This window comes from Drosophila ficusphila, unplaced genomic scaffold (assembly GCF_018152265.1).
Source record: "Drosophila ficusphila isolate 14025-0441.05 unplaced genomic scaffold, ASM1815226v1 contig_795, whole genome shotgun sequence".
Lineage (NCBI taxonomy): Eukaryota > Metazoa > Arthropoda > Insecta > Diptera > Drosophilidae > Drosophila > Drosophila ficusphila.
Genome location: NW_025064741.1, coordinates 369,764 through 396,428, shown reverse-complemented (window position 1 = coordinate 396,428; position 26,665 = coordinate 369,764). Strand labels below are relative to the sequence as shown.

At 43.1% G+C, this 26,665-nt stretch overlaps 9 protein-coding genes across 11 annotated transcripts; 5 read left to right on the top strand and 4 right to left on the bottom strand.

Moving 5' to 3' along the window:
* Positions 1–216: 216 nt before the first annotated feature.
* LOC108100979 (probable multidrug resistance-associated protein lethal(2)03659) lies at positions 217–6,886 on the bottom strand. The gene is made up of 10 exons (XM_043209306.1): positions 6,732–6,886; positions 5,694–5,791; positions 5,546–5,631; positions 4,797–5,105; positions 4,511–4,719; positions 2,800–4,445; positions 2,162–2,685; positions 1,819–2,084; positions 826–1,755; positions 217–751 (listed from the first exon to the last, which is right to left on the bottom strand). Exons 2-10 carry the CDS (start codon positions 5,768–5,770, stop codon positions 713–715), a joined length of 4,086 nt encoding a protein of 1,361 aa, XP_043065241.1. The 5' UTR covers positions 5,771–5,791; positions 6,732–6,886; the 3' UTR covers positions 217–712.
* Positions 6,887–8,196: 1,310 nt separating this feature from the next.
* LOC108100978 (40S ribosomal protein S13) lies at positions 8,197–9,155 on the bottom strand. Its single transcript, XM_017205132.2, has 3 exons — positions 9,043–9,155; positions 8,692–8,819; positions 8,197–8,624 (listed from the first exon to the last, which is right to left on the bottom strand). Exons 1-3 carry the CDS (start codon positions 9,063–9,065, stop codon positions 8,320–8,322), a joined length of 456 nt encoding a protein of 151 aa, XP_017060621.1. The 5' UTR covers positions 9,066–9,155; the 3' UTR covers positions 8,197–8,319.
* Positions 9,156–9,365: 210 nt separating this feature from the next.
* On the top strand, positions 9,366–10,174 carry LOC108100976 (COP9 signalosome complex subunit 8). Its single transcript, XM_017205131.2, has 4 exons — positions 9,366–9,476; positions 9,536–9,600; positions 9,659–9,834; positions 9,891–10,174. The coding sequence occupies exons 1-4, from the start codon at positions 9,420–9,422 to the stop codon at positions 10,139–10,141; spliced, it is 549 nt and encodes a 182-aa protein (XP_017060620.2). The 5' UTR covers positions 9,366–9,419; the 3' UTR covers positions 10,142–10,174.
* Positions 10,175–10,408: 234 nt separating this feature from the next.
* Positions 10,409–14,853, top strand: LOC108100975 (serine/threonine-protein phosphatase PP2A 65 kDa regulatory subunit). 3 transcript variants are annotated; one of them, XM_017205130.2, is made up of 8 exons: positions 10,411–10,750; positions 11,605–11,758; positions 11,825–12,243; positions 12,430–12,504; positions 12,563–13,328; positions 13,389–13,661; positions 14,468–14,511; positions 14,580–14,853. In XM_017205130.2, the coding sequence occupies exons 1-7, from the start codon at positions 10,667–10,669 to the stop codon at positions 14,470–14,472; spliced, it is 1,776 nt and encodes a 591-aa protein (XP_017060619.1). In that variant the 5' UTR covers positions 10,411–10,666; the 3' UTR covers positions 14,473–14,511; positions 14,580–14,853. The 3 variants fall into 3 exon arrangements, with proteins under 3 accessions (XP_017060617.1, XP_017060619.1, XP_017060618.1); XM_017205128.2 differs by lacking the exon at positions 14,580–14,853 and having other exon boundaries at positions 10,409–10,750; positions 13,974–14,504; XM_017205129.2 differs by having other exon boundaries at positions 14,468–14,853.
* A 327-nt stretch (positions 14,854–15,180) lies between these two features.
* On the top strand, positions 15,181–19,037 carry LOC108101001 (inactive pancreatic lipase-related protein 1). Its single transcript, XM_017205167.2, has 6 exons — positions 15,181–15,291; positions 17,409–17,580; positions 17,640–17,706; positions 17,845–18,252; positions 18,341–18,715; positions 18,780–19,037. Exons 2-6 carry the CDS (start codon positions 17,553–17,555, stop codon positions 18,922–18,924), a joined length of 1,023 nt encoding a protein of 340 aa, XP_017060656.1. The 5' UTR covers positions 15,181–15,291; positions 17,409–17,552; the 3' UTR covers positions 18,925–19,037.
* A 365-nt stretch (positions 19,038–19,402) lies between these two features.
* LOC108100996 (WD repeat-containing protein 82) lies at positions 19,403–20,479 on the top strand. The gene has a single exon (XM_017205161.2). The coding sequence runs from the start codon at positions 19,454–19,456 to the stop codon at positions 20,405–20,407; it is 954 nt and encodes a 317-aa protein (XP_017060650.1). The 5' UTR covers positions 19,403–19,453; the 3' UTR covers positions 20,408–20,479.
* LOC108100995 (mitochondrial ribosome-associated GTPase 2) lies at positions 20,427–21,732 on the bottom strand. The gene is given in 3 exon segments (XM_017205160.2): positions 20,427–21,444; positions 21,447–21,489; positions 21,555–21,732. Coding segments are annotated over 3 exon segments (1,143 nt in total). The 5' UTR covers positions 21,699–21,732; the 3' UTR covers positions 20,427–20,488.
* Positions 21,733–21,963: 231 nt separating this feature from the next.
* LOC108100967 (haloacid dehalogenase-like hydrolase domain-containing protein 2) lies at positions 21,964–23,141 on the top strand. Its single transcript, XM_017205118.2, has 4 exons — positions 21,964–22,104; positions 22,160–22,456; positions 22,515–22,731; positions 22,785–23,141. The coding sequence occupies exons 1-4, from the start codon at positions 21,968–21,970 to the stop codon at positions 22,947–22,949; spliced, it is 816 nt and encodes a 271-aa protein (XP_017060607.1). The 5' UTR covers positions 21,964–21,967; the 3' UTR covers positions 22,950–23,141.
* On the bottom strand, positions 23,134–26,633 carry LOC108100966 (alanine--tRNA ligase, cytoplasmic). Its single transcript, XM_017205117.1, has 3 exons — positions 26,519–26,633; positions 25,274–26,278; positions 23,134–25,181 (listed from the first exon to the last, which is right to left on the bottom strand). The coding sequence occupies exons 2-3, from the start codon at positions 26,266–26,268 to the stop codon at positions 23,276–23,278; spliced, it is 2,901 nt and encodes a 966-aa protein (XP_017060606.1). The 5' UTR covers positions 26,269–26,278; positions 26,519–26,633; the 3' UTR covers positions 23,134–23,275.
* Between the last annotated feature and the right edge of the window lie 32 nt (positions 26,634–26,665).

The following is a 26,665-nucleotide window of genomic DNA, read 5'->3' as shown; positions in this document are numbered from 1 at the left end:
GAAGGTGCACAATCCGACGAACCAGTAGCACTCAACACCTCAACCATGGTTCTACGCAGCGATGATGAATATACCCGAGTTTCGAACCGTATAATGTGTGGTGAAAACTACACCCACTTCGAAACGTTTTGATAAATAATATATAATATGTATAAATATAAATTTCAAACCTGCGAATTTGTAAAAATTATTAGTCGAGAAATCATTAATCCATACTCTCGTTAAAGAATTCTTTAATTTAAAAAAGTTAGCTTTATACAATATATTACAAAATATTTTCTTTGCTGGCTAAAAAGCTTATCCTATTCTGTGATTTAAACAAGTTCGATTTTAGGGACATTTAAAGCCAAAGTTCAGTATATGTGAATATGGGTAGATCCTTAATACAGCGGTTTCTATTTCTTCTACACCTGATTGTAAAATATAGTTTTTACAAAGAAACAGATTATATATTTCATTTATTTTTAAAGGCACTTCTTTGCACTTTGTGAAAGTTAAATAAATACAAACAATACACTAGACAACGTGTTTCTATACAGATTACGAGTTATATAAAGTATTAAACATACACACGAACAAACATATTTACATTCACACGAGATAACACATTCAAAACCATATACATTAGTTAAACTAGTTACAAACAGCTAAAGATTCGGCGACAAGCACCTCGGCTTAATTAGTAGGACATCATTTAAGTAGCAGCTGAGTCTCATGAGGAAAGACTGTGATTCTGGGCGGTTTCAAATGCCTGAACCCAAAAATAGAGAAAAAGAAACGAGTAAATAAATTTCATCTATTAATTCAGACAAAATAAGAACCCACCTTTTGTGCGACTTTTAGCAGACCCTCGTAGGTGGCATGACCCGTCTGCTTGACCATGCCGTGGAACACCTTGGAATCCGCCGCCGTCAAAAGTTCGTAGGGCGTTCCAAACTCCACAGCTCGTCCTGCATCCATGACGAGCACCTTGTCGGAGTCCATGATGGTGTGCAGACGATGGGCTATCGTCAGGACAGTGCACTCCTTGAACTTGTTGCGAATGGTGGCCTGGATGAGTCCATCCGTTTGCGGATCCACATTGGCCGTGGCCTCGTCCATCACCAAGATACGATTCTCGCGCAGAATGGCCCGTGCCAAGCAGACCAACTGGCGCTGACCCACGCTGAAGTTGGTGCCACCTTCGGTGATCTTACTCTGCAGGCCACTGGGCAGATCGGCCACCACTTCCTTCAGCTTCACCTCCTCCAGGGAGCGCCACAGCTTCTCATCGCTATACTCGTCGAAGGGATCCAAGTTGTAACGCATTGTGCCGGAGAAGAGCACAGGTTCCTGGGGAATGATGGAGATCTTGCTGCGCAGATCATGCAGACCCATCTCACTTGTATCCCTCTTGTCTAACAAGATGGTTCCATCATTGTAAGACAGCCGGAAAAGGGCGTTGATCAACGAGGACTTGCCCGCCCCCGTTCTTCCCACGATGCCGACCTTTTCCTTTGGCAATATCACAAAACTCAGTGATTTAAGCACATTTTCTGCTTTCGGATCGGGTGTGTAGCGCAGGCTCAGCTCATCGAACACGATTTTTCCTTGCTCTGGCCAGGACTTGGGTGGCTTCTTATCAGCCGTCGCTTCCAGTTCTCCCTCCGGCTCAATGTCCTCGTACTCAACCACTCGCTCGACGGCAGTCATTGTGTTTTCCAGCTCGGCAGACTGACGCATTCCCCACTGCACCATGCCGGTCATTCCCATGGCCTGAAGATTATAAAAAAAAAAGATAAGCGCTTCAAAATGGAATTCTATTTTGTAATGACTCACCTGTGTTATGGCCAGACCCACATCGCCTCCATTGGCCGGAGGAAAGATGAAGAAACTTAGTGTGATGATTGCTATGTAGATTACACAAAAACAGTCCAACCAATAACCAAAGGCACGCGAGGTGCTAATGAACATGTAGAATGCGGAGCTGTGCATGTCCTGGTAGTTGTCAAATTCGGAGGCCAAAACACGCTGAGCTCCAAAGGCACGGATGGTGGACAACCCGGTTAACGAGGCAGCCAAGTGTGAATAAACTGGAGATCGAGCTTTACACAATAATGAAAGGGATATTCAATTATCAGCAAGGTTGAGTTTTACAATACTTAAGTGGATAAACACTTACTTATTGCTTCCAAACGCTTAACATCCCTTGACGTTTTAAGATAGAAAGTACGTAGTTGGTAGAAAATGATGCCCAAAGCTACAGTTGGGATGAGAAACAATGGGTTGACAATGGCAATGACGATCACTATGCCAGCCAGGGAGAGGAAGATCTGGATGACATCCATCATTACAGCGGGCAGTATTTCGTCAACTTGGCCCATGTCTTTGGAGAATCGGTTCAGGATGCGTCCCGAGGGATTCGTGTTGAAGAAGTACATGGCGGCTCTTGTGATGCCACGGAACATGGAGTTGTGCAAACTAATGGAGGCTTTCATGGCCAGATTGAAAAACAGAAACGATCGCGCGACGGTTACTACAATAGTCAACACTGTAATAACTGTAAATATGTATGTGTCCATCATTTTGGCGTCCACGGGCCATCCCAAGTCATGCAACCATATCGAGAGGCGCGGCTCCAGTTCTTCGGAGCTGATTGTGTCATTATTGTTCGCTCGGTTGGCCACTTGTCCGTTTTTGGTTACCCTAAAATGGAATGAAATAATCTTTAAATAAGCTTTAAACTAAACAGACACCAAAAATTATAATAATCGAAAGAAATCCATCATTTACAATCAATCAAAAAATGTTTTTCCTTACCAGTAAGACAAAAAGTAGTCACCCAAAGATGCCAATCCTTGGGACATCACACAGAATGCCATCATCACGAAGAATGCAAAGAAACCGCCTCCCGCCTTGAAGTACTTGCCGTACAGACCGAGTCCAATTTGACCCACCACCTGGCGCTCCTGGTTGATGGCCTGGTTTTCATCGATCTCATCCAGACAAGAGTCGGCCATGGATAGCAGGGATTGCTCGCTGTTGCGTCGCCCATCGGAATGGCTGTGACTGTAGCTGCCGGATCGCGACCGCGATTGCTCATCGGCATGCTCATCTCGCTCCGGATCGGCCAGCATGGTGGCAAAATCCAATCCGGACTCACGCAGCGATTCATACGTGCCCACCGCGCTCACATGACCCTTGTCCATAATCACAATCTGATCGGCGTGCTGCAGGAACTGCAGCTGATGGGTGGCCAAGATAACGATACGTTCGCGCAGATAGCCACGCATGCACTGCTCGAAAAGATGACGGGCCACATGGGTGTCCACCGCACTGAGGGGATCGTCGAGCAAGTAGATTGAGGTCTCGCGGTAAACAGCTCTTGCCAGGCTGATCCTTGCCTTCTGGCCACCCGAAAGCGATGCTCCACGCTCTCCGACAATGGTTTTGTCTTTGAACGGAAGCAGCTCGAAATCTCGTTGCAAGGCACATTTCTTTACCACCTTGGCGTATCGCCTGCGATCCATTGGCTGGCCGAAGAGGATGTTCTGGCGCACGGTGCCAGAGAAGAGCCATGGCTCCTGGGAAGCGTATGACATGCTTCCATTCACCTTTATCTCGCCCGACTCGGCGGGCAGCTCTCCCAAAATGGCTTGAATTAGACTGGATTTACCGGATCCTGTGCGTCCCACAATACCCAACATAGTGCCCGGTTGAACTCGAAGGTTAACTCCATTGAGTGTGTATTCTGGTGAGTTAACGTCCCATTTCGCCATGAGTCCGCTTATGGAGATGCCCGCCTCCGACAACTTGGCGTTCTCATTAATGGTGGAGAGCGGTGGACCCAGAAGCTTATCCTCGGCTTCATCGCGATCCTCGTCTTCGTCACGATCCTCCTCTCCATCTGCATGGACCGTTGCCTGATTGCTGCTTGGAGAATCATCCGGCAGGTAAACACTCTTATCCGACACATTGGTTTCATCCGACAGCATGTATTTCTGGACACGCTTGATGGAAACCAGGGTCTCAGCCATTTGAGAGATGCCTTGGGGAAAGAATACGGTCATGGTGGTACGCAGGATGTTGTAGTAAGCGGTGATCAAGAAGGCCACCTCCGGCGTGAGGAACGTTCCAAGTAGCACATAGCCCACCAAACTCAGGAAAATGGACACACGCGTCAAAAAGATTATAAAGGAGAGTAGGATTCCTCTGATGTAGGACACATGCCTGATGGCATTAATCTCCTTCTTGCGCGCATAGGCCACCATATGTTCGAAGGGCAGCTCCCAGGCGTACATTTTGATCACCTGAATGCCCGAGATAATCTCATTCATCATTCGAACTCTCTCGTCCGTCCTCAAAGCGGTTTTCAGTCGCAGAACCGAGGTTTTCTTTCCCAAATACGCTTGCAGGGGAATAAAAAGCAGCATGAAGGCCACACCAAACACGGCAGCGATTCCAATCTGTAGAAAGAGTTTATTTCGTTAATCAAGATTTATTTAGTTCTCTATATTTTCAAACTGCTCACCTCACGGTACATTAGGTATGTGATAAAGAGGGTCTCCAGCGGTCCCACCCACAGGTAGTGCACAAAAATGGTGGCCAGGTCCAAGCGACCCACATCATTGGACATAAGATTGACCACATGCCCAGCCGTCGTATCACCCAGCGCCGATTTGCTCAATCTTAAAGCCTTTCGGTAGATCATACTGCACATACCCACACGCATCTTTAGGCCTGTAAAAAGATATGCAATAAGTAAGTAAACAAAACTAGATAACAGACATATCATTTTCCACGATTCTATGACTCACCCACATGCATTGTGCCCAGCATATAGGGATGCATGATGATGACGTTGAGGGCACTGCACACGATCACTCCGGCAGCATAGTAATAGGCATCGTTTAAAGATCCCGAGCCATGTGAATAGTAGGCGATGAGTTTCAGCAGGAAGATTGGCTGTAGCGTTCGAAGACCCAATTCCAGGAGAAAGAGCACCAGACCAAGTAGGGCAAAGTACCAGCCAAAAACCCGCAGGAGAGCCCTTAGAAGATTAGGTTTTCCTTTTGTCTTCTCAAGTTCCAGCTCCCAGGAGGCGCACAATTTATTTCCCAGAGTCTCTGGAAAAATGTACAAATTAACATAATTTAATCGCAGATACGGTACTTAATTAATTCGGATTACGAAAACAACGTTTACCCAGAGACACAGTTATCAATTTGGGAAAATAAAAACACAGAATCATGGGCGCAATTGAAGAAATAAAGCAAATCAATTAAGACGGTCAACGAACATACTGTGTACTTGCATCGATCAGTCAAATGAATTGTTCTCGTGATAACTACATACAGTGCGTTTGGTAATTATAAGACTTTTTGAAATTAAGGTTGGAATGATCATTTCTTTATCTATAATTGATACAAAACTATGACTTGCACTGATTACAAAAACCTTCAATTGACAAACATTAATGTGATGTATGTACATACTTATGCTTCAATCGTTTTTAAGTTTTTGCATATCATTATTTAGGTGAATCAGTATCATAATTTCATCATACCCGACTTGTGTTCCTTCAGAGCCCTGTACAGATCCTTGGTATCCAGTGTGTCCTTCCGACCCTTGATAAAAGTGGGCATGGTATACCTATAAACAATTTTAAATTGTTATTATAATTTAATCTTTTACTTTTAAAACATAATACTCACCAGAAGCATGCTGCCGAAATAAAATTTGAACGTTCACGGGGATTTTCCGGCAAATCTGCCGTCTGTACCGACTGCATTTTCTACTCCCGTTAAAGAAACTGAAAGAAACGGCGAAACAAGCTAAAGTTGATAAGTTTAGCAATAACGTTAACTGAAATATGTAATTGTGCTGAGTGGTTTAAGAAAACAATAGTCGATATGAGCACAAACACGGCACATCTTAATCAAACAAACATTGCTGTTTTATTTATCTACGATTCATATTGACGTTGGCTTGACGACTGGGCGAAGTTGATGTTTTTTTAGAAGGAACTTGGGTAGGGACGTTTGGGTGGTACTTGTGTCACTGCTCATAGGTTTGTAATTCGGAATTACGGGGTTCGGTTTAACGACAAGCCCAGAAAATGAGCATTCGAGAAATAGTTTATTTCCCCAAAAACCCCGGTTGGCATTTGGCTAATACAGTGTTAATCGGTTGTAAAAGCAATTCTGTACAGACTATATGTATGGGTTAATCGGCTTTTTATAGGCAACGATTTGGGGCACATAGAATTCCTTTTTTTCCAATTACATTTTTTATTAAATAGTTCACCACTTTTGTAAATTTGTCTAATTGTATTCCTTATCATTAGGAAAATCCATAACTATTATTCACTGTACTTGTCTGTTTCTTCTTGTCTGCCGGTTTCACTCACTCCTGATGAAATAAAATAAGCACTTCGGGCATTTACCGTTTGCTTATTCAGTATATACATTTGTACATATACATATATTTATGCGCGGGTGTGCGAAACGTACCACGTTGTTGCTAGCAAAAGGGAAACTTTTATCCAAATGTACATACAAACATATGCAAATACATTACATTTATCAGCCAAACAAACAATAATTGCGCAAAGATAAAGGCCTCCGCATCGATGATTTTTCGTTTGTCTGTAAATTATCTAATCACATGGATTTTTTCAGGCACTAAATTACCAAGCAATCTGCAACCACAATTAAAATAATTGCCACTGGTTGCGAATCACATGTACGTACATTTGTTTCAATATTGTTTACATTCAACAATAACCAAGCTGGCGAACGTGAGAAAATCGCGATAGAAGACCCGGCGACAAGGCAAAAATAAATAAGACGGTGCTGTAAATAATAAAACAAACTTCGGTCCGAGAGCCGGAAAGGGCAGCAGGCTACTGAAACTGAATGCTCGATTCTGAATTCTGAACACTGGCGGTTCGCTTTCGGCGGCTATCGGCTCTTAATACGAAATTGGCCCCCAACCCCAGGCTACGGTAGAGCTTTCCTACCATAAACGACTGTATGTCCAAATATCTTATAAAATTTTAAAAATATAGAAACCAAATTTGTTAAATTTTAAAGGATGAAAGAAAATCATTTGTTGTAAACATTTGCAAATCGATCACTTTTTTTTTTAAATTTGTAAACTGGTTGACATAATGTTGAATGTAATGTATATTTTCAGAAAATATAACAAATCCGAACTAAACAAAAACAAAAAATCAATATACACATGTACATGCATTTATATCAAGCCATTAGCAATGTCAACTACTTTAATATACAATACACATATGTACACATGTAAATGTTTTTCGAACAAATCCCAATTGTAAACATTTACAGGTGGTATAATAAAAAACCTGATAATGTTTCTGGCGGATTTTTTGCTATATGTAGATTTGTAGGTAACAAAAAAAAAGTTTAAACCCGAAACCTTTTTATAGAGTCCCAAAAAACTTTTTTAAATTTTTGTTTTAGTACACTACCTTCAAATACATTTTCAAATTAAATTAAAACGGTACATATTAAGCCTTTAAGGGAGGAAAACTTACAATTTAAAATCAAGAGAAACGAGTTTGTAGAAAGAGCTTCGAAGTGAATAAATTATATGCGGCATTATTTGCATAATCTTGGCATACAGAATAAATTAAGACGCATGTACAAACATACATACGACTTTCTTACCACTATGTCAAAATATCCTCAATAAACTAAAACTTTAGCATTACTTTTTCTTGAATTCACTTAACAAAGTAATACTGTGCATTCGGTGCCAGTGAGAACTTGAGATCGTAAATGTGTGAATGTACTTTCATTGCCATTTTTTGCTAAAAACTAAGCAACAAGTGAATTTAAGAGAATGGAAATCAAATTTAAAAAAAATGGTAATCTAAAAACTACAAAAAATTAAAGCTCTCAAAAAAATTAGGATGCTTAAAAAAGATCGTATAGTCAGTAATAAGTTTTTACCTAATTTAGAATAATTTTTGATTTGGTTTTGTAGTAATTTTTTAAGGCTTCATATTTTATCAATAAAACCCATTAGTCAATAGTTAAAAAATGGAACTTAAGCAGTTCATTAATTTTCTTTGATTGCATCAAAATTATTTTGGTAGCAATAATCAACTTTAACCCAGAACTGCGATGTTTCTGTTTATACACAGATTCTTCCTCGAAATGAATTAATTGGCACGACAATTGCTTAGTCTATAAAATAGTTCAGATTTCCAGTTTTATTGGGTTTATTGGTTGTACATTGGTGGAAATGTAGGCCCCGACAAGACTTGAAAACAAACTACCAACTAGGCGAATCGAGGACGATGATTTAGGCAACCAAGGCGGAGGCGGTGCTCGACTCGTACTTCCAGTTGGGCGGCAGGACGCTCTTGGTCTTGTAGTAGCGGGCCAGGCGGTGGATCCTGGACTCGACCAGAATCAGACGGAACTTGCCGTCCTTGTCCTTGCGGTTACGCTCCAAATGCTTGCGGATAGCGACGGCCTTCTTGATCATGTGGTACAGATCCTCGGGAATGTCGGGCTTCAAACCCACCGACTTCATGATGCGCAGGATCTTGTTTCCATTGACGAAACGCACCTGGGCAACTCCGTGCGAGTCACGCAGGATGATGCCTGCAAACAAATACCGAGCCCGGTTAACATAACCTCAAACAACAACATTATCCAGGGGCGCATTTACCGATTTTGGAGGGGGTCAGGCCCTTCTTTCCCAGCTTCTTGATCTGGTCCTTGACATCCTCAGCGTTCAGTTTCAGCCAGGATGGGACAGTACGTCTGTAGGGGAGGGCTGATTGGGAAATACCCTTGCTGTGAAGAAAAACAGCGGTTGTTAGTAAGCGTTCATGACGGCGACTGTCAACGGGGTCTACGTCTGCACCATGTGCTTGCCTTTGCGGTCCATATCTAACCCCCTAAACCCCTAAAAATCACATATGTCACATTCATTTCGATTATTCCGCACGGCAGACACATTTTGCAAACACTCCGCGTTGCGTAGTTGCACCAAAAACAATAAAAATCGCATTTTTACCCAGGAGCGTGCATACGACCCATCTTGATAGTCTAGTTTTTGACACCGAAAAGAAGGTGGAGACTTTTTGCACGTTGACAGCTCTGCGATTGTGGAGACCTGTCAAAGAGACTATCGATAAAAGGCACCCAAACGATATTTTGAAGGAAACAATACAATATTTATTAGGATTAATAAATATACGATTTAACTGGATAACTTGGACTTTTTTTATGCTCTGTTAAATACCAATATTGTAATAATTAGATTACCCAAGTATCGATATGGATAGAAAAATTCTCCAAAATAACAGGGTTACGTTAGTGAGATGTTTTTATCGACAATCCCGGCTCAACGGTCACATTATTGTTGTCGGGTTAAGAATTAACCATTGCAAAATGCATTTAAACAAATACAGTGAGCTGGTGGAACGGCTTGAGAACGAGGAATTGGAGGTGAGTGGGTGTGAAATGTTTTGACCGAATTAAAATTTCAAATTCCCCTACTTCCGCAGCACATTGAATTGGGAGCTGAGCTCTACCAGCAATTACTTGCGATTTATCTATACCAAAACAAACTGTAAGTGCTGAATACTAACAGTTTCAGAAACTATATATTCTACTCTTGCATCATTTAGAGCTAATGCTAAATTGCTGTGGATGCGAATTCCACCAAAGTTTAAGGATGACAAGGAACTAATTCAGTTGAACCTGCTCAATGTGGCCCTACAGAACAATAACTATACCGATTTCTTTAAAAACATCAAGTACGATTGGTCCGAAAGGGTGAAGGCGCCCGTCGATGATCTTCTGGGTATGAGAATTTCTATTTATTTAACAAATATTGGTTAAAATAATGTATCCGTTTAGTGAGACAGCGCGAGGAGCTGTTCAAACTTATAAGCAGCGCCTATGTGTCGATCTATCAGAACAATCTCTTGAATTTGTCCCTTATGTCGGAGGAAGAACTGATGAACACCTGTGCTGCTCTGAACTGGACTGAGGAACTCGATGGCGACCGAGTGATTTTAAAACCAAAGGTCCAGGAACCGGCGCCGAGCCGTGGCAACGATGATCAGTTGCTTAAGCTAACCGAGTTTGTAACTTTCCTAGAGAATTAAGCAACAATAAATTTGAGTCGATTTATAGAAGTATTTTTTATACAAAACTTGTTTTAAAAATCAGTCGATAATTACCAGTATCTGATTGGTAGAAAGAATAATTATTAATATAGAACTTTTTTTAATTTTAATTGTAAACAATTTTTTTTAAGCTGTTCTTATTTATTTTATTTTTAATAAAATCCCGCGGGTGCAAAAACTATTGATGTTGCCACATCGATAAGACATCGATAGAATCGTAAATCGATTTTTGTTCCAGCTCTATCGTTGTGTCACTTGGGAAAAAAAATTATTTGCACCGAACGGCGACGTACGATTTTTATTGAAAAAGCAATCAAAGAACATTTTCTTAAAAACTTGCAAATTGTAGCAGACGGAACGGAGGGGATTGTGGAATTATTTTTATTAAAGCAAGAGAAGCAAATTGCTAAGTGCCAGAGCCCAAAATCGAAACGAATTGGTTGCCTGCAGAATAGAAAAACCGATTTTCAGTGCGTGTGTGTGTGAGCAGCAACAGCGGAAAAAATGGCAGCGAGCGATAAATCGGTCGACGATTCTCTATACCCCATTGCGGTTTTAATTGACGAACTCAAGAACGAAGATGTGCAGGTCTGTATCAGTTGTTAGCCAAATCGAAAACTTTTGGGCTTTCCCGAAATTGCGAAATGTTCTAGTGCCAAAATAAGGAAGCGTGCCCTCACTCCTAAATTGTCAGTGTATCTGTGCAAAAATGCGTCACTGTGTGTGCATAGGTATTTGTGTAGGTTAAGAGCGTGTGTGCATCAAAAAAATAAAAAAAGTTTTACCAGATTTTGATATACACAAGCTGAGTATCTTCCGTAGGAACAACAAGCCTAACCTATTTTTATCAATTGTATTTATTGGCTTTTATCTGCTCATAGCTCACTACGAGTTCGACTCTTTTCTATCTCACACTAATGATATTTGATTTGTTTATACTCACGAGATTGTGTGCAAATACAATTTGCAACTTCAGACTTTAAAAAAAATAGAAGCAAGGTTTTATTAATTAAATTTGTTTGAGATTTACTAAAGTCTGCGTACGTAAAAATTATTCATTTATCTTCTTAAAAAACAAACTCTCTTATCTAAAGCTCAATCTTATCTATAAAAAAAAAAAAAAAATTTTTTTTAAATTGGACTCCTTCTCATTTTATCTTAAAAGTAAATTATTTGCTTTTAAAATTGTGTACATTTCGTAAACGCAGCTTTAATTCATTTTCTTTAAATAATTTGATTTTCTGACCGTAGCTTCATTGGTTTATTTAACACCGTCATTAGAAGAAATGTGAATAAACAATTTTGATTCGACCACGCCTTAAATTTATGTTTGTCATTTTAAATAAAAATGTAAACTGGGGTTTGATTAAGAAATCGAATGACATTTGCCCCTATGATTATTGGGAATGGCGCATTTTAACAATTACATTGTTTACCAACAGCTTCGACTTAACTCCATCAAGAAGCTGTCCACCATTGCTTTGGCTCTGGGCGAGGAGCGCACACGGTCCGAGTTGATTCCCTTCCTCACCGAGACCATCTACGATGAGGATGAGGTGCTGCTGGCCTTGGCCGATCAATTGGGCAATTTTACAAGTAAGTAAAGAAATAGTAAACAGTTTTATAAAGTTTTCTAAACCCTTGCCTGCCTCTTTTTTAAAGGTCTTGTTGGCGGACCCGAGTTCGCCATGTACTTGATACCGCCCCTCGAGAGTTTAGCCACAGTGGAGGAGACTGTGGTGCGGGACAAGGCCGTAGAATCTCTGCGCACAGTGGCCGCTGAGCACAGTGCAAAGGATCTGGAGATTCACGTTGTACCAACTTTGCAACGTCTGGTCTCCGGTGACTGGTTCACCTCGCGCACCTCCGCATGCGGACTCTTTTCGGTCTGCTATCCAAGGGTCACACAGCCGGTGAAGGCCGAGTTGCGCGCCAACTTCCGCAAGCTTTGCCAAGACGAGACGCCCATGGTGCGCCGCGCTGCTGCCAACAAGCTGGGCGAGTTCGCCAAGGTCGTGGAGACCGAGTATCTCAAGTCTGACTTGATTCCCAACTTTGTGCAGCTGGCTCAGGATGATCAGGTGCGTAAATATAGCTAAAATATAATTCATGGTCCTGAGTTGCATCGCTATATTCAAATAAAAATGTGTCTAGGCATTTTCTTAAATTGCATGTGATGTGTCCACAATAAACTTTCTGTAGTTAAAATTTGCATACATTTTTATCTGGCTTTTACTAATCTGAAGTACTTATTATTTTCTATCTAGGACTCCGTTCGCCTGCTGGCTGTGGAAGCTTGTGTGAGCATTGCCCAGTTGCTGCCCCAAGACGATGTGGAGCACGTAAGTATATTAGCATGTAAATTTGCAATATCTTGGCTTACACAATGTGCTTTTCTAGTTGGTTCTGCCCACGTTGCGTCAGTGTGCCAGTGACTCTTCTTGGAGAGTGCGCTACATGGTGGCCGAAAAGTTTGTCGACCTGCAAAAGGCCGTGGGACCGGAGATCACTCGCGTGGATTTGGTGCCCGCCTTCCAGTACTTGCTCAAGGACGCTGAGGCGGAGGTTCGTGCTGCCGTGGCCACCAAAGTTAAGGACTTCTGTGCCAACCTGGACAAAGTAAACCAGGTGCAAATCATCCTTAGTTCCATTCTGCCGTACGTGCGCGATCTGGTCACAGATCCCAATCCACATGTCAAGTCCGCTTTGGCCTCTGTGATCATGGGCTTAAGTCCGATGCTGGGCGCCTACCAAACTGTGGAGCAGTTGCTGCCCTTGTTCCTTATCCAACTGAAGGACGAATGCCCCGAAGTGCGTCTGAACATCATCTCGAACCTAGACTGCGTGAACGATGTCATCGGAATCCAGCAGCTTTCGCAGTCGCTTCTGCCCGCTATTGTTGAGTTGGCCGAGGACTCCAAGTGGCGCGTACGTCTTGCCATCATTGAGTACATGCCCGCTTTGGCCGGTCAGCTGGGTCAGGAGTTCTTTGACCAGAAGCTGCGCGGTCTCTGCATGGGATGGCTCAACGATCACGTTTACGCCATTCGTGAGGCAGCCACTCTCAACATGAAGAAGCTGGTCGAACAATTTGGAGCATCCTGGGCCGAGCAGGCTATCATTCCCATGATTCTGGTTATGTCGAGGAACAAGAACTATTTGCACAGTGAGTTTTTGCTGCAAGGAATCGAAAGACGATGTAGCTCATGGTGTTTTAATATTATAGGAATGACCTGCTTGTTCTGCCTGAACGTTTTGGCAGAGGTCTGCGGCACAGATATCACCACCAAACTGCTGCTTCCCACAGTCCTCCTGCTCGCCGCCGATCCCGTCGCCAATGTTCGCTTCAACGTGGCTAAGACCCTGCAGAAGATCTCCCCCTTCCTTGAGGCCAGCGTTATCGATGCCCAAGTTAAGCCCACACTCGACAAACTGAACGCGGACACAGATGTGGACGTTAAGCATTTTGCTGCACAAGCCATTGCCGGTATAGCAGCAGGTAAGCGTTGATCTTTATGAAATGAGTGTGGTTTAACAGGGTTTTGACTTGCTATTAAACTTAAACTTTAGAGAGTGGGCTAAAATATCAGTTGCTTTCAATTTAGAGTGTATAGTTTGAGGAATCCTTGTTGATTTTTGCATTTACTGAAAGGCAATAAGAAACTTTAAAATTTGTATTTTAATTTAAGTAAAGTATAGAAAAATTAGTAGCCACAGTTAAAGTTAACCAGAATGGAGAGTTACACAAATTATTAACATACAAATGTCTCTCTGAGGTATAGTGTTAATCGAAATTGATAATCTGCTGTAGAATTGGAACTGAGTGTCTTTAGAACGGCAGTGCCGCCTTGCTTGGGTGCAAAAATTGAGGCAGCAATGGACTCGAAGCTGATCGTGGAGCCGCCTTCACAGCCGTCGGCTGATGATGACATCCTAGAGGAGATGAACGGAAAGGCAGCGGCGGCGGCAGTGGCGGAGTCGCCGAAGGTTGAATCGGAATGTTAGAGGATGAGTAGCCAACCAAAAGAAGTGTGATGTGCCTCCCGCTGTCTCCAGCCAGTTCCGCTGCGAAATGTGTTTAATCCCCCTCGCCATGAAACATATTTACATCTGTTTGTTTGCTCAAGATAACATAGCTAGATGTCTGACTAAAGTGCGAATGCAGTGTGGACTAAGCCATTACCTATACTAATTTTGTACCATACTTTTCTGTCTCTTTCCCGGTATCATCTCCACCACGTGGCCGTGTATATTTCCCACACTGTGTGTTCGTTTGCAATAATATATTTGTATAATTGTTTACAGCGTAATCAACCTTCTTGCATCTTTTTTATTCTATTTTTAAAACTGTATGTATTTAACGCCGGCAACAAACACATATTATGTAGCAACAACACTTAAGAACGGAAATTTGTAGTGGATCCCGGGAGGTGTTTAACGCTGCAGCCGAAGTTGGATAATGGATGAAGTTGGAGAAGTCGGGAGTCAAAGGAGGCGGAGACCAGAAGAGTGCCACCAAGGCCTGTATGGGAGGAAGACCCACTAAACGCGACACAGCTAAACATTACTACTTACATACTTATATTATACATTAATTACCACATAGGCATAAAGATCAATATTAAAAACATGTGTAGAGTTTGGAAAATTTGATCGCATCTGAATGCAAAATAAAATTGTAGTGAAAACAATGGATTAGTGTTTTTTTAAGGGCAGGTAATACGAATGTAACTATAATATTTCGGATCCATAATTATCTATAAAATGTATTATTTAATTATAGATTTTATTGTTTTGAGAGATCACTGTATTGTGCTTAAAAAAAATTAATAATTATATTTGCATTTTATTTGTAAAAACGTAAATAATAATTTTCCCAGGGCTTTAAAGTTTATATTAAAGCTTTGAAAAAACAGTTTTTAAATGTTCAGTTTAGTTTTATATCGATAGTCCCCAAACAGACACCTGACGATAGTTGGGGCTGATTTGTTGTTTTGTTTGGTTGGCTGTGGCGAGCAGTTTTGAGCGAGAGATCAGTTGGACTTTTGCGACGGGGCGACGCGCGTGTCTTCAGTCGTTTCGCTGCGCGTTGATAAATATTTGCCCAACTCACGATTCCGATTCCACTCGTAAGTGCCACTGAATTATTCCGGCTGGCGCTCGGGCACCAAATCACCGCGGAATGACGAGTCAATAGGGGGAATCAGATGCAAATTTGATTGGGCAAATAGGTGGAACCAATCAATTATGTGCATATACACGGAAACTCTGGTGTTTGTGCGCCTAAATACAGGCAAATGGGGAATATTATCAATTTCCACACTGGTGTCGCAATCTTTGCGTCTGTTTTCCGACCACTGACCTATGATCCACCTGCCCCCAAGCGACGCAACTAGTGTCTACCATAAATGTACTGTGTAGAGTTCGCCTTAATTACCCGAACATGTCAAAAATGCTGAGCTGTTATTACAATTATTGTGGCATTATTTTATCTTTACGTTTTTCCTGTTGTGTCCCCAAGTGGCGCGTTTCACTAAGCGCTATTTTTTGCCTTCCGACAAGTGCTTGGCGCCGAACCCCTCGACCCGATCCCCATTCCATTTCCCCAACGACATTATCTGGCGGCTAATTTTCCACCGATAAGCCGGAATATAAATTGAAGTGCTCTTTATTTACGTCCGTAGTATAACGGTGAAATCGAGGCAAAAAAAGGCCGGTACTTAAATTACGATTGCCTTGGGCAGTCATTGGGGGTCAGCCGGCTGAGATTTCCACACATACATAACTACATCCAAATCACAGTCGAACTTCAAAAGTCAAACGTTATTTTAACTCAAGTGTCATAATAAACATCCGAAAGACATAGATATAATTATTTTAATTTACTGAAAATAAAAGTTGGAATCATCATTGTATATTCATGTTCTTTTATGAGCCATTTCTTGCCTTTAAATGGTTAAGACGTGGTCTTCTTTTCTTTTTGATATTCTGCTTTTTATAAACAATTTCGATGAGATCACTATAAATATAAATACATATGTACATAAATAACAATATATATAACAGAAATAAAACGAGCAAAGCTTTAAAATTTAAAGTTTTTAAAAGTCTAATCTCAGTAACGACACTTAAATATACACTTATAAATAACGAGATTCAATTTAAGTACTTTGTACTGTAGACTACACGTGTGCTTCTTTGGCATTGCTGTAATTTCAAGTTTGCATATTAAAGCACTGGTAGTTTGTTCATTTAGACCCAGGTTAAGGCAATCTGTGGTAATAGACAGTGGGCCTCCAGGTTGTTGAACTAAAACGTGACACACACTTCGCATTTTCGTAGTAACTTAGTAGGCTTAACCTTTTGCTTTTTAAACTGCCTATGATCAAGGTTTATTGCTTTAAGTGATAAGTGTGTTTTTAAGTGTCAATTTTATTTACCGTGAGTCATTTAAAATATATAATGAAAGGTATAAAACTAAAAGTGCGTAAACTAGAAAATAAAATTAATGACAACCAATCTGGCTAGTTAAAAAAAAGACCCATTATTATAAAAAAATCACCATTAATTCAGAGCTCATTATTTATCTACTTAAACTCATTACATTTACTTCATTTAGCTACCTAAACTTTTTTTAAATTGTCTAGCTTATTAAAAGAAATCATAATTGTTGTGTAATATGTAGTAAGATAATGTTTCAGTTCAAAACCCCCGATTAAATGCTATTACAGTCTAATAGGTTTTAAGTTTGTAGTTTTAAACTGGATAACTTTGTAATTACCATCCTGCGTTTTCTGGGAAAGTCAGTAATGTTGCAATATTGTGTGATTGTGCGATGAATGTGGGTTAGTTAATTGGCCATTGAAAGTAGTAGACTAACTGGCGACAGTGCTTTCATAGCTTTCATTTATTGCTTTCGGGCAATCACCTGAGTATTAGCCTCAAGTGCATAATAGGATTAACGTTCGATTAAGTGGGTCTAATCGGTAAAATTGGGTGAATAATAAGAACTTTAAAATATATTCAAGTGGCCGAAAATCGTATGTTCCACTGTAAGTACACATGAATGATGCATGGGCAGGCAAAAGTTTGGACCTCCAGCCGGACTTTGCCGCTTTTGTTAGTGCCACATTCGTGTGATTCACGATGCTCATGTCGCAAGGCTTTTTTGGCCGAGCTCACTATGTCTATCTTATCCGCGAAAGATTGAAATTTAATTAGAGTTATCAATTTCGATGGGTTTCAGGCCACGCCACGCTAATCCGACTAACCGAGTGTCCGGCCCAGCAGTCTTTGCCAATCAGCGCATGGGAGCAGAGGATATCCGGGCAACCCACTGGCCACGTAATCAATCATTTTATGGACTAATAGCCGACAACCCACCAGTAAAATGCACAAGGCCATTAAAAACAAATCCAGTAAGTGAGTAAGCGAAAAGGAAAATTCCGCTAATACAATTGGAATAATTATTGTTCAGGGTTGCTCTGCGGTCTCAAGAACTCCAAGGCAGATCTTACAACGGCTAAATTTATACTTTACTATGGGTAAGTTAACTTACAAGAAAACTATTAAACATTAGACTCAGAAACTATTAATAATAAATAAATTTTCAATATTGAATATGTAATTTTTATTGCTATCACAGAATTTAGCTAAAGTTTTTCTTTTAATTTTATCAACAGACCCACGGTAGCAGATAGCGATATCTATGACCTAACAGATTACCAAAGTCTTTTGGAGGACGAGAACTTGGACTTAAGCAAGAATACCGTGCTCTATTTGCATGGTTACCTCGAGGATCCGGATGTGGAGAGTATACATGTCATAGCAGAGGCCTATCTGGAGCGTAAGGATACTAATCTTATCGTCCTGGATTGGGGAGAACTGGCCGATGGCAACTATATGTTTGATGCCTTTCCCAACCTCAAACAATTGGGTCCGGAGTTGGCCAAGGTCCTGCTTAAGATGTTTGATCACGGCCTGGACATTGAGAAGTTTCACATTGTGGGACACTCGATGGGCGGCCAATTGGCGGGACTTCTTGGCCGCGAGATATTCAAGCGCACCAAAGGCGTTAGAAAGTTGAAAAGGTGAGATATGATTTAAATTATATTTTTATTGATTTATAGCTAACACGTATGTTCTTCTGTTCTCACAAATCCACCCAAAATATTCCAGAATTTCGGCTTTAGATCCTGCTTTTCCACTGTTCTACCCCGGCTCTCACCTGTCCGCCAATGATGCGGAGTTTGTGGATGTGATACACACGGATGCCTGGCTGTACGGAGCTCCAACGAGCACGGGAACAGCGGACTTCTGGCCCAACGGGGGAGGCAGCCTGCAACCGGGATGTCCCAAGAGGAACTACAAGATGCTCAGCGACAACGACTTGTCAAGTCACCGGCGAAGTTGGTGGTTCTGGGCAGAGAGTGTTTCGGATCGGTATCCCATCGGGTTCGATGCGGTGCCCGCAAAGAAATGGTCAGACTTTAAGCAAAACAAAACTGTGGAGACATGCCCCCCGGTGGTGATGGGTCACCATTGTCCCACGACGTAAGACAATATCTTAGACATACATCTATAACAGGCACTAATTATTTGAATTTAAAACTTTTAGAATACATGGCGATTTTTACTTACAAACCAACGGACAAACACCTTTTGCTCGAGGCAAAGAGGGCACTGTGTACGTTGACCCAAAGGAGCTGCTGGGAAATACTCACAGTAACATCTGTGACTGTCCTCCACAGCACACTAACTAAATAGACCATTAACAATTTCACCCTGTACATTTTGAAGTGTAGCTAAATTAATATTGCCTCTGTAATGCTTTACATCACATTAATAAAAATATACTTAAATTTGTTGTTGACTAAAACAAGTTTTTTATTGTTCTCTTACGTAGAAGTATAAATTTAAGTTTTGGGAGAGCTATTTATATAATATATTCAAGAAGTTTTAAAAAAAATTATAAACAACAAATCAAGTGGAAAATCAGGTCAATATTAATTAGAAACAAGAAAGGTCCTCACAAATGCATAAAGGCTAACAACATCGAAGTATTGACGATTTTTAAAATTTATTTTTCGATAATTTTTTGTTTTTCTTGTTAACTTATTTGTTAAATCTGCCGTTGCGTTTTAAATATTTGAAAAAGTTTCGTTTGCAGTTCAAGTCGGAACCAGTTCCAATGTTTTGACATCGATAAATCGGCTACTTATTTATCAATCATTTGTCATTGCTAACAGAGCCTTGCTAAGTTGACAACAAAACAGAATACAGCGAATCAAAATGAAGATAAAACTAATAGATTCAGTGGTGCGTAGCTTCAAGGTGGCAAAGATCTTTCGGGAGAACACTGACAAGATCAACGCCATTGATTTCGCCCCAAACGGTGAGCACCTGATCTCGTGCAGCGAGGATGACCAGATTGTAATCTACGACTGCGAAAAGGGAACGCAGTCTCGCACGGTGAACTCCAAGAAGTACGGCGTGGATCTGATCCATTTTACGCATGCCAACAACACAGCTATCCACAGTTCCACCAAGGTGGACGACACTATTCGATATCTGAGCCTGCACGACAACAAATATCTACGTTACTTTCCCGGCCACACCAAGAAAGTCATCTCACTGTGCATATCGCCAGTGGAAGACACCTTCCTCTCCGGCTCGCTGGACAAAACGCTCCGCCTCTGGGACCTCCGTTCACCCAACTGCCAGGGATTGATGCACCTGTCCGGCCGCCCCATTGCTGCCTACGATCCAGAGGGCCTGATCTTTGCGGCTGGCGTCAACTCAGAGAGTATCAAGCTGTACGATCTACGTTCTTTCGACAAGGGGCCCTTTGTCACCTTCAAACTCAACCAGGAAAAAGAATGCGACTGGACGGGCCTTAAGTTCTCACGAGATGGCAAAACCATTCTGATCAGCACGAATGGTTCAGTTATCCGACTGGTCGACGCCTTCCACGGTACTCCGTTGCAAACGTTTACTGGCTATCCGAACAACAAGGGCATTGCCATCGAGGCGAGCTTTAGCCCGGACTCGCAGTTCATCTTCTCGGGCAGCACAGATGGACGTGTGCACATTTGGAACGCAGACACGGGCAACAAAGTGTCAGTGCTAAATGGCGATCATCCGGGGCCGGTGCAGTGCGTCCAGTTCAATCCCAAGTACATGATGCTGGCCTCCGCATGCACCAACATGGCCTTCTGGCTGCCCACATCCGAGGAGGGATTGTAATCGATGTTTCCCGCTTGTGTAGCTTATAAGAATAATGTTTAATTTATAAATAACAATCTAAAACAACTTTTATATTAGTGTTTAACTGGACTCCGTGGGTGGTTCCTTGTGGCGGTCATATCCTCTACGAACGCTAGCTAAAAGCTGACCCAGATTGTGGCCCATCTTGGCACTGATGCCGAGCACAGGATTTTGTAGTCGGCGCTGCAGTTCCTCAAAGTTATCTTGGCTCTCCTCCACATCCAGTTTGTTAGCCACAACCAACTGCGGCCGACTTGCTAGGCGTCCGCCGAACTGTCGCAGCTCGTGCATGAGCTGCTCGTAGTGCGTCCAGGGCTCAGGTGCACTGGCATCCAGAACAAACAGCAGCAAGGTACAGCGTTCGGCATGCTTTAGGAACTGTATACCCAAGCCCTTATTGAGATGGGCATCGGGAACGAGTCCTGGAAGATCAGCAATGGTAAGCTGCACATGATCATCGTACTGAACGGTTCCCAGATGTGGACGCAGCGTTGTAAAGGCATAAGGAGCTACTTTGGGTTTCGCTCGGGTCAGTGCATTTAGCAAAGTGCTCTTTCCCGCGTTTGGATAACCAATCAAGCCCACATCCGCCATGCTCCGAAGTTCTAAAGTGTACGATAGATCCTCGCCACTGGGTCCGTACTCGCAGACTTTGGGGCTAGTTTCCTTGTCCGTGGTGAAAAAGCGGTTGCCCTTACCACCAGCTCCTCCTCGAGCGGCCACAAACATGAGGTCCGCCTGGCCAAGATCGCCGACAATGAGACCCTGGGCATTCCTGATGACCGTCCCAATGGGCACTTTGATCACTGTGTGCTTGGCGTTCTTGCCATGGCAGTCCTTAGAGCTACCTCGCTCTCCCTCTTCCGCTTTCAGTACGCTTCCCACATGGTTGAAGTTGCGCACATCGTTGGAGGCCTGGAACACCACATGGCCGCCATGGCCACCGTCTCCCCCATCTGGACCCGCTCTCTCATTGCACCACAGCTGCAGGAAGGACACACAACCATCGCCGCCTTTCCCCCGATTGCACGAATCCTCTTGGCATCGGAAAAGTATTGCTCCTGTTTAGGGAAAACACAAATGTTGATAAAGTTATGTAAATTTAATATTCGACTAAACACGGCACCTCTTTGCGTGTAGATTTCGCCTTTTTTGGACGCAGGGCTGTTGCCGCCTGACAATAGTTGACTATAAGTCCAATTGGTTTAACATTTTTCGATATATTTAACGAAAACCGCGCTAAGAAAGATCTGCCGGTTATAAACAACATTGCGAATAGTTATGAAACAGGGGCGCAGTCATAAAAAACATGTGTTGAAAAGGGGTTTGAGCAAATGAATAATATTTCATTTATATTGAGAATAAGTTAAGGCAACCAGCTACAAACCTTATAAAAAAATTTAAGTTTCAAGCCATATTAAATGACAAAAACGCTGCTCATTTAATTAAATGACTACCTACGCCAATGAAAAAACCTGCTGATATGTAACATATCGAGAAGTCTCCCGAAAAGTTATCGAACCAGCTGGAAGTTATTAAATGTTTTTGTTCTTGAGAGGAAGTCAAAGCTTTTCACAGTTGAGAAGGATGTCCATCAAAGCAGCTCTCATTGATCTCAGTGGCACCTTGCACGTGGAAGATGAGCCTACTCCCAATGCTGTTGAGTCTTTAAAAAGGTGAGATATATTGAAGACAATTAAATTATAAATAATATACTCCTGATTCCTGCAGGTTGCGTGGTTCTGGAGTTGCTGTGAAATTTGTAACGAATACCACTAAGGACTCAAAGGCAGCTCTTCACGAAAGGCTCTGCAAGATAGGTTTCGAGCTGGATCGCTCGGAAATATACAGTTCATTGAGCGCAGCAGTCTCATATGTGGAGAATGAGAAACTAAATCCTTATTATATCTTATCCGACGATGCACGAACGGATTTTCCTCCGGAGGATACCAAACGCTATCAGGATTCAGTTTTAATTGGCCTTGCACCCAAGGCTTTTAACTATGATAAGCTAAACGAGGCTTTTAAGTACGCATCTTGTCCAAAAACACCAAGCCTTTTTAATTTAAAATAATTATCTCAACAGTGTTCTTCTGGAGAACAAGAATCACAAACTAGTAGCTGTGCACCAGGGTAAATACTACAAGCGTGCCGAAGGCTTGGCTTTGGGTCCAGGATGCTTTGTCAAGGGTCTGGAGTTTGCCACTGGACGTACAGCCAAGGTGATTGGCAAGCCTAATCCGTACTTTTTCGAAGGTGCTCTGGCTGGGCGAGATCCCTCCTCCTGCGTTATGATAGGAGATGTAAGTGATCTCATTTTAAGCAGGTGGACTGTGATTTAATTTCTTTTTTCCAGGACGCCAATGATGACATTGTAGGCGCTATGAGCGTAGGCATGCAGGGAATTCTGGTCAAGACCGGCAAATATTTGCCAGATGTACAGCCATCGCCTCCACCAACAGCTTTGGTGGAAAACTTTGCCGAGGCAGTAGATTGGATAATACAAAAAAACAAATCTTAAACTCAAAATACTACAATAGTAGTAATCGATGATTTTTTGTATTATTCATTAAGGAATTAGTAGTGTTTGTCAAACAAAAAAATGTGCATAATAGTTGTTTTTCAAAAACAAAAACAAGAACTATAAGCCAGCGTATTCTTGTTTAAGCTTTCCTTCCGTTCAAGCCAAATAAAAATATTTATGATAAGTGTATAAATGCTTTTATTTTATAAATAGCCGTAAAAATTCATCTGAAATGCTGTTTGAAACAGATCAACGGATTAAGATTAAGCATAAGTGTGTATCAAAATTTTGAGTAATTTAAGCGTTTGCCTTTTTTGTTGGATTTAGGACAACTTCGACTGGGCGAACTTGCTGGCCAACTGGACAATCTCGTCCACCTTTTCGTAATTTGTGCCCGAAGCCTGAGCGGATTCCGGTTTGCCACCTCCCTTGCCACCCAGCGTGGCGGATACGTGCTGCACCCACTCGTTTGCCTTCAGACCCTTTTCCACGGCGCTCTTGGGTACCGAGCTCAGGCAGAAGATCTTCTTCGAGTCCACATCAACCGACAAGAACATGGCAGCGGCATCGGGCAGCTGACTGCGCACCTGTTTGAGAGCGGCATCCAGCGCCTTGGTGTTGTTGAAGGCCTCAAGCTGTTCGACGAGAACGGTAGCCTTGGGATTGGCCTCGCACAGAGCCTTGGCGCGCTCAACCACGGTAACCGAGACGGCGGCTCGCAGAGCGCGCTCCTTATCATCCAAAGTTTTCTTTAGGCCTTTCAGCAGATTGCGCATTTCATCCTTTTTCACGTACGGAATCGTGGCATGCGATATCTGTTCAGTCAGCTCGACGATCTCCTTGACATGCGACTTAGAGTCCTTGCCAGACTGATCGGCATCGATGGTAGCCTTGAGTCGTACGATTTCTTGTTCGAAACCCTCCGACTTCTTTAGTGCTTTAAGGGCTTCGGGTCCTGTAAGTGCCACAATGCGACGAATTCCCTTGGCAATGGCCTCTTCGCTGCTGATGACGAAATCCATGATGTGCCCCGAGCGTCTGAGATGGGTACCGCCGCAGAACTCCACGGAGGTTTGTTCACCAGCCTCAGAATCGGGATTCTGCTCCAGTTCGTCTACGGACACGCCAAAAGAAATAACTCTCACGGGATCGGGGTAAACTTCGTCGAAGACAGAGCGCAAGCCACGGATCTTCTTGGCTAGAGCCAATTTTGACTCCTTGGCGTAGATGGGCACGTTCTTGTACACCATTTCCTTGGTCAACTGCTCCGTTTTGGACACCTGCTCAATGGTCATAGCTGCTTTGCTGTTGAAATCGAAGCGCAGCTTCTCTGGCACCACCAACGAACCCTTCTGCTCGGTGTCCTTACCCAAAACTTGCAGCAAACAGTGGTTGAGGGCGTGAGTGGCCGAGTGGTTCTTCATGGTCAGCCAGCGACGCTCCACATCAATGTGCAGCTCCAGTTCATCTCCAACTTTTAGTGTGCCCTCGACTACACCGATGTGGAGAATGTAGCCTCCGCGGTTGTAGACACGATCCACCAGGAATTCGTTTGCCTCGTCGTTCACTTTCACCAGAGCACCCTGATCGTAGATTTGACCACCGCTTTCGGCATAGAAGTTAGTGTTGTCCAGGACAATACCTGCCTTCTGTCCGCTGCTGATCTCGTTCACAAACTGGTTTTCAAAACGCAGAGCGACGATCTTGCTGTTGCACACACCATAGTTGTAGGCAGAATCGCGCTCATCCGACACAGCCTCGTATTTGTACTTGAATGAGTCGTTGGTCGGAGGCACGCCCTGCTCCTGCAACTGGGAAATAGCATGCACATCTAAATTGATCTCTTCGATTTTGCTGGCACCTTTGCCCTGTGATAAGATGTATGAATTCTGCTTGGCAGCCTCGTAGCCATCCATATCAATTTGCAGGGATTTTTCCTCAGCCATCAGCTGGGTGAGATCCACTGGGAAGCCGTAAGTGTCATACAGTCGCCAAGCTACATCGCCGGGAATAGTGGTCTGATTGCCAAGCTTTTCGATGGTGCGGTTGAGCAAATTGCGTCCGCGCGTAAGAGTCTTTAGGAATTGCAACTCCTCTTCGTTAATGATATCAATGATGTGCTGCGGATCCTTCTTCACCTCTGGGAAGGCATCGCCAAGCAGATCCACCACAGTGTTCACCAGGGTGCCAAAGAAACCGGGCTTGGCATTCAGCTTCTCAGTGGCATAACTGAAAACAGATAAGATGTGATTTTGATTATTGCATTCAAAACATTCTTGCGATTATTCAAAAGTTTTAAAAAGTTTTCTCATCAATCTTACCGAACAGCGCGGCGGAGGATGCGGCGAAGGACATAACCACGGCCAGTGTTGTCCGGAGTGCCACCATCAGCCAGGGCAATTGTGATGGTGCGGGCGTGGTCGGCGAGCACCCGGTATGCCATGTCGATGCCGTCCACATCGTCGGCACCTACGCGACCCTGATAAGCTGGGGCGCCAGTGCCTGCCTGGATTGCCTCAAAGAGCGGTACAAACAAATCAGTATCATAGTTGGAACGCTTGTTCTGGATGACGGACACCAGCCGTTCAAAGCCCATGCCGCAATCGATGTGCTTCTTGGGTAGTGGCTTCAGACTGCCATCGGACTCCCTGTTGTACTGGATGAACACGAGATTCCAGATCTCTAGGACATCGGGGTCATCCATGTTGACCAGCTCCGGGACACTGCGCCCGCCGATACGGTCAAAGTGCAACTCAGAGCAAGGTCCACAAGGTCCAGTCTCGCCCATCTCCCAGAAGTTGTCCTTCATGCTGCCAGGAAGGATGTGCTCTGGCTTCAGGCCCAAGTCCAGCCACAACTGCTTGCACTCTAGGTCGGGCTCCAGACCGCTGGCTTCATCTCCACCGAAGTATGTCACATACAGGCGCTCCTTGGGCAGACCAAGACGCACGGTAAGAAACTCCCAGGCCCAGGAGCAGATCTCCTTCTTGAAATAGTCGCCGAAGGACCAGTTTCCCAACATCTCGAAGAAGGTGTGGTGGTAGACATCTTTTCCGACGTCGTCCAAATCGTTATGCTTGCCACCGGCACGGATGCACTTTTGTGTGTTGGCTACGCGCACCCACTTGGACATTTCGCTGTTGGGATCCGCGGTACCCAGAAAGATGGGCTTGAACTGGTTCATGCCGGCGTTGGCAAACAGCAGGGTGGGATCGTCCAGTGGAATCGTGCTCGACGAATGAACGTAAATGTGCTTCTGCTCCTTAAAGAAGCCCAGATAGGCATCGCGAACCTCCTTGGCGGACAGGAACTTCATCTTGCTGGTTCTGCAATGCAATGTTGTGGGTAAATGAGTTATTTGGTAACTTGCCACGCGACAATTGGCGCTCCCTAACCCCTCAAAATGGCCCTCAAATCAGAGCAGTGAAAGTGCACACTGCAAAATGCGTGACTGAATTACACAATTACCGGACAAATTGAATCAGAAAAGCATCAGTTTGTTTATTTTGTTGTCTGAAAGTTCATCCGCACTGGAGTCCACCCAAAACAAGTTATGTATTACTCACGTTTCAACAGTAAATGCAAATGCAAACAATTTCGTCAGCCGGACTGGACTGCAGCAACGTGTGAGAGATTCGCACCTTTCCGATAGGCAATGCGGCAAACTTTTCGGTATATCGATAAGCTCAGGGATGGTCAAAATAAATTCACAT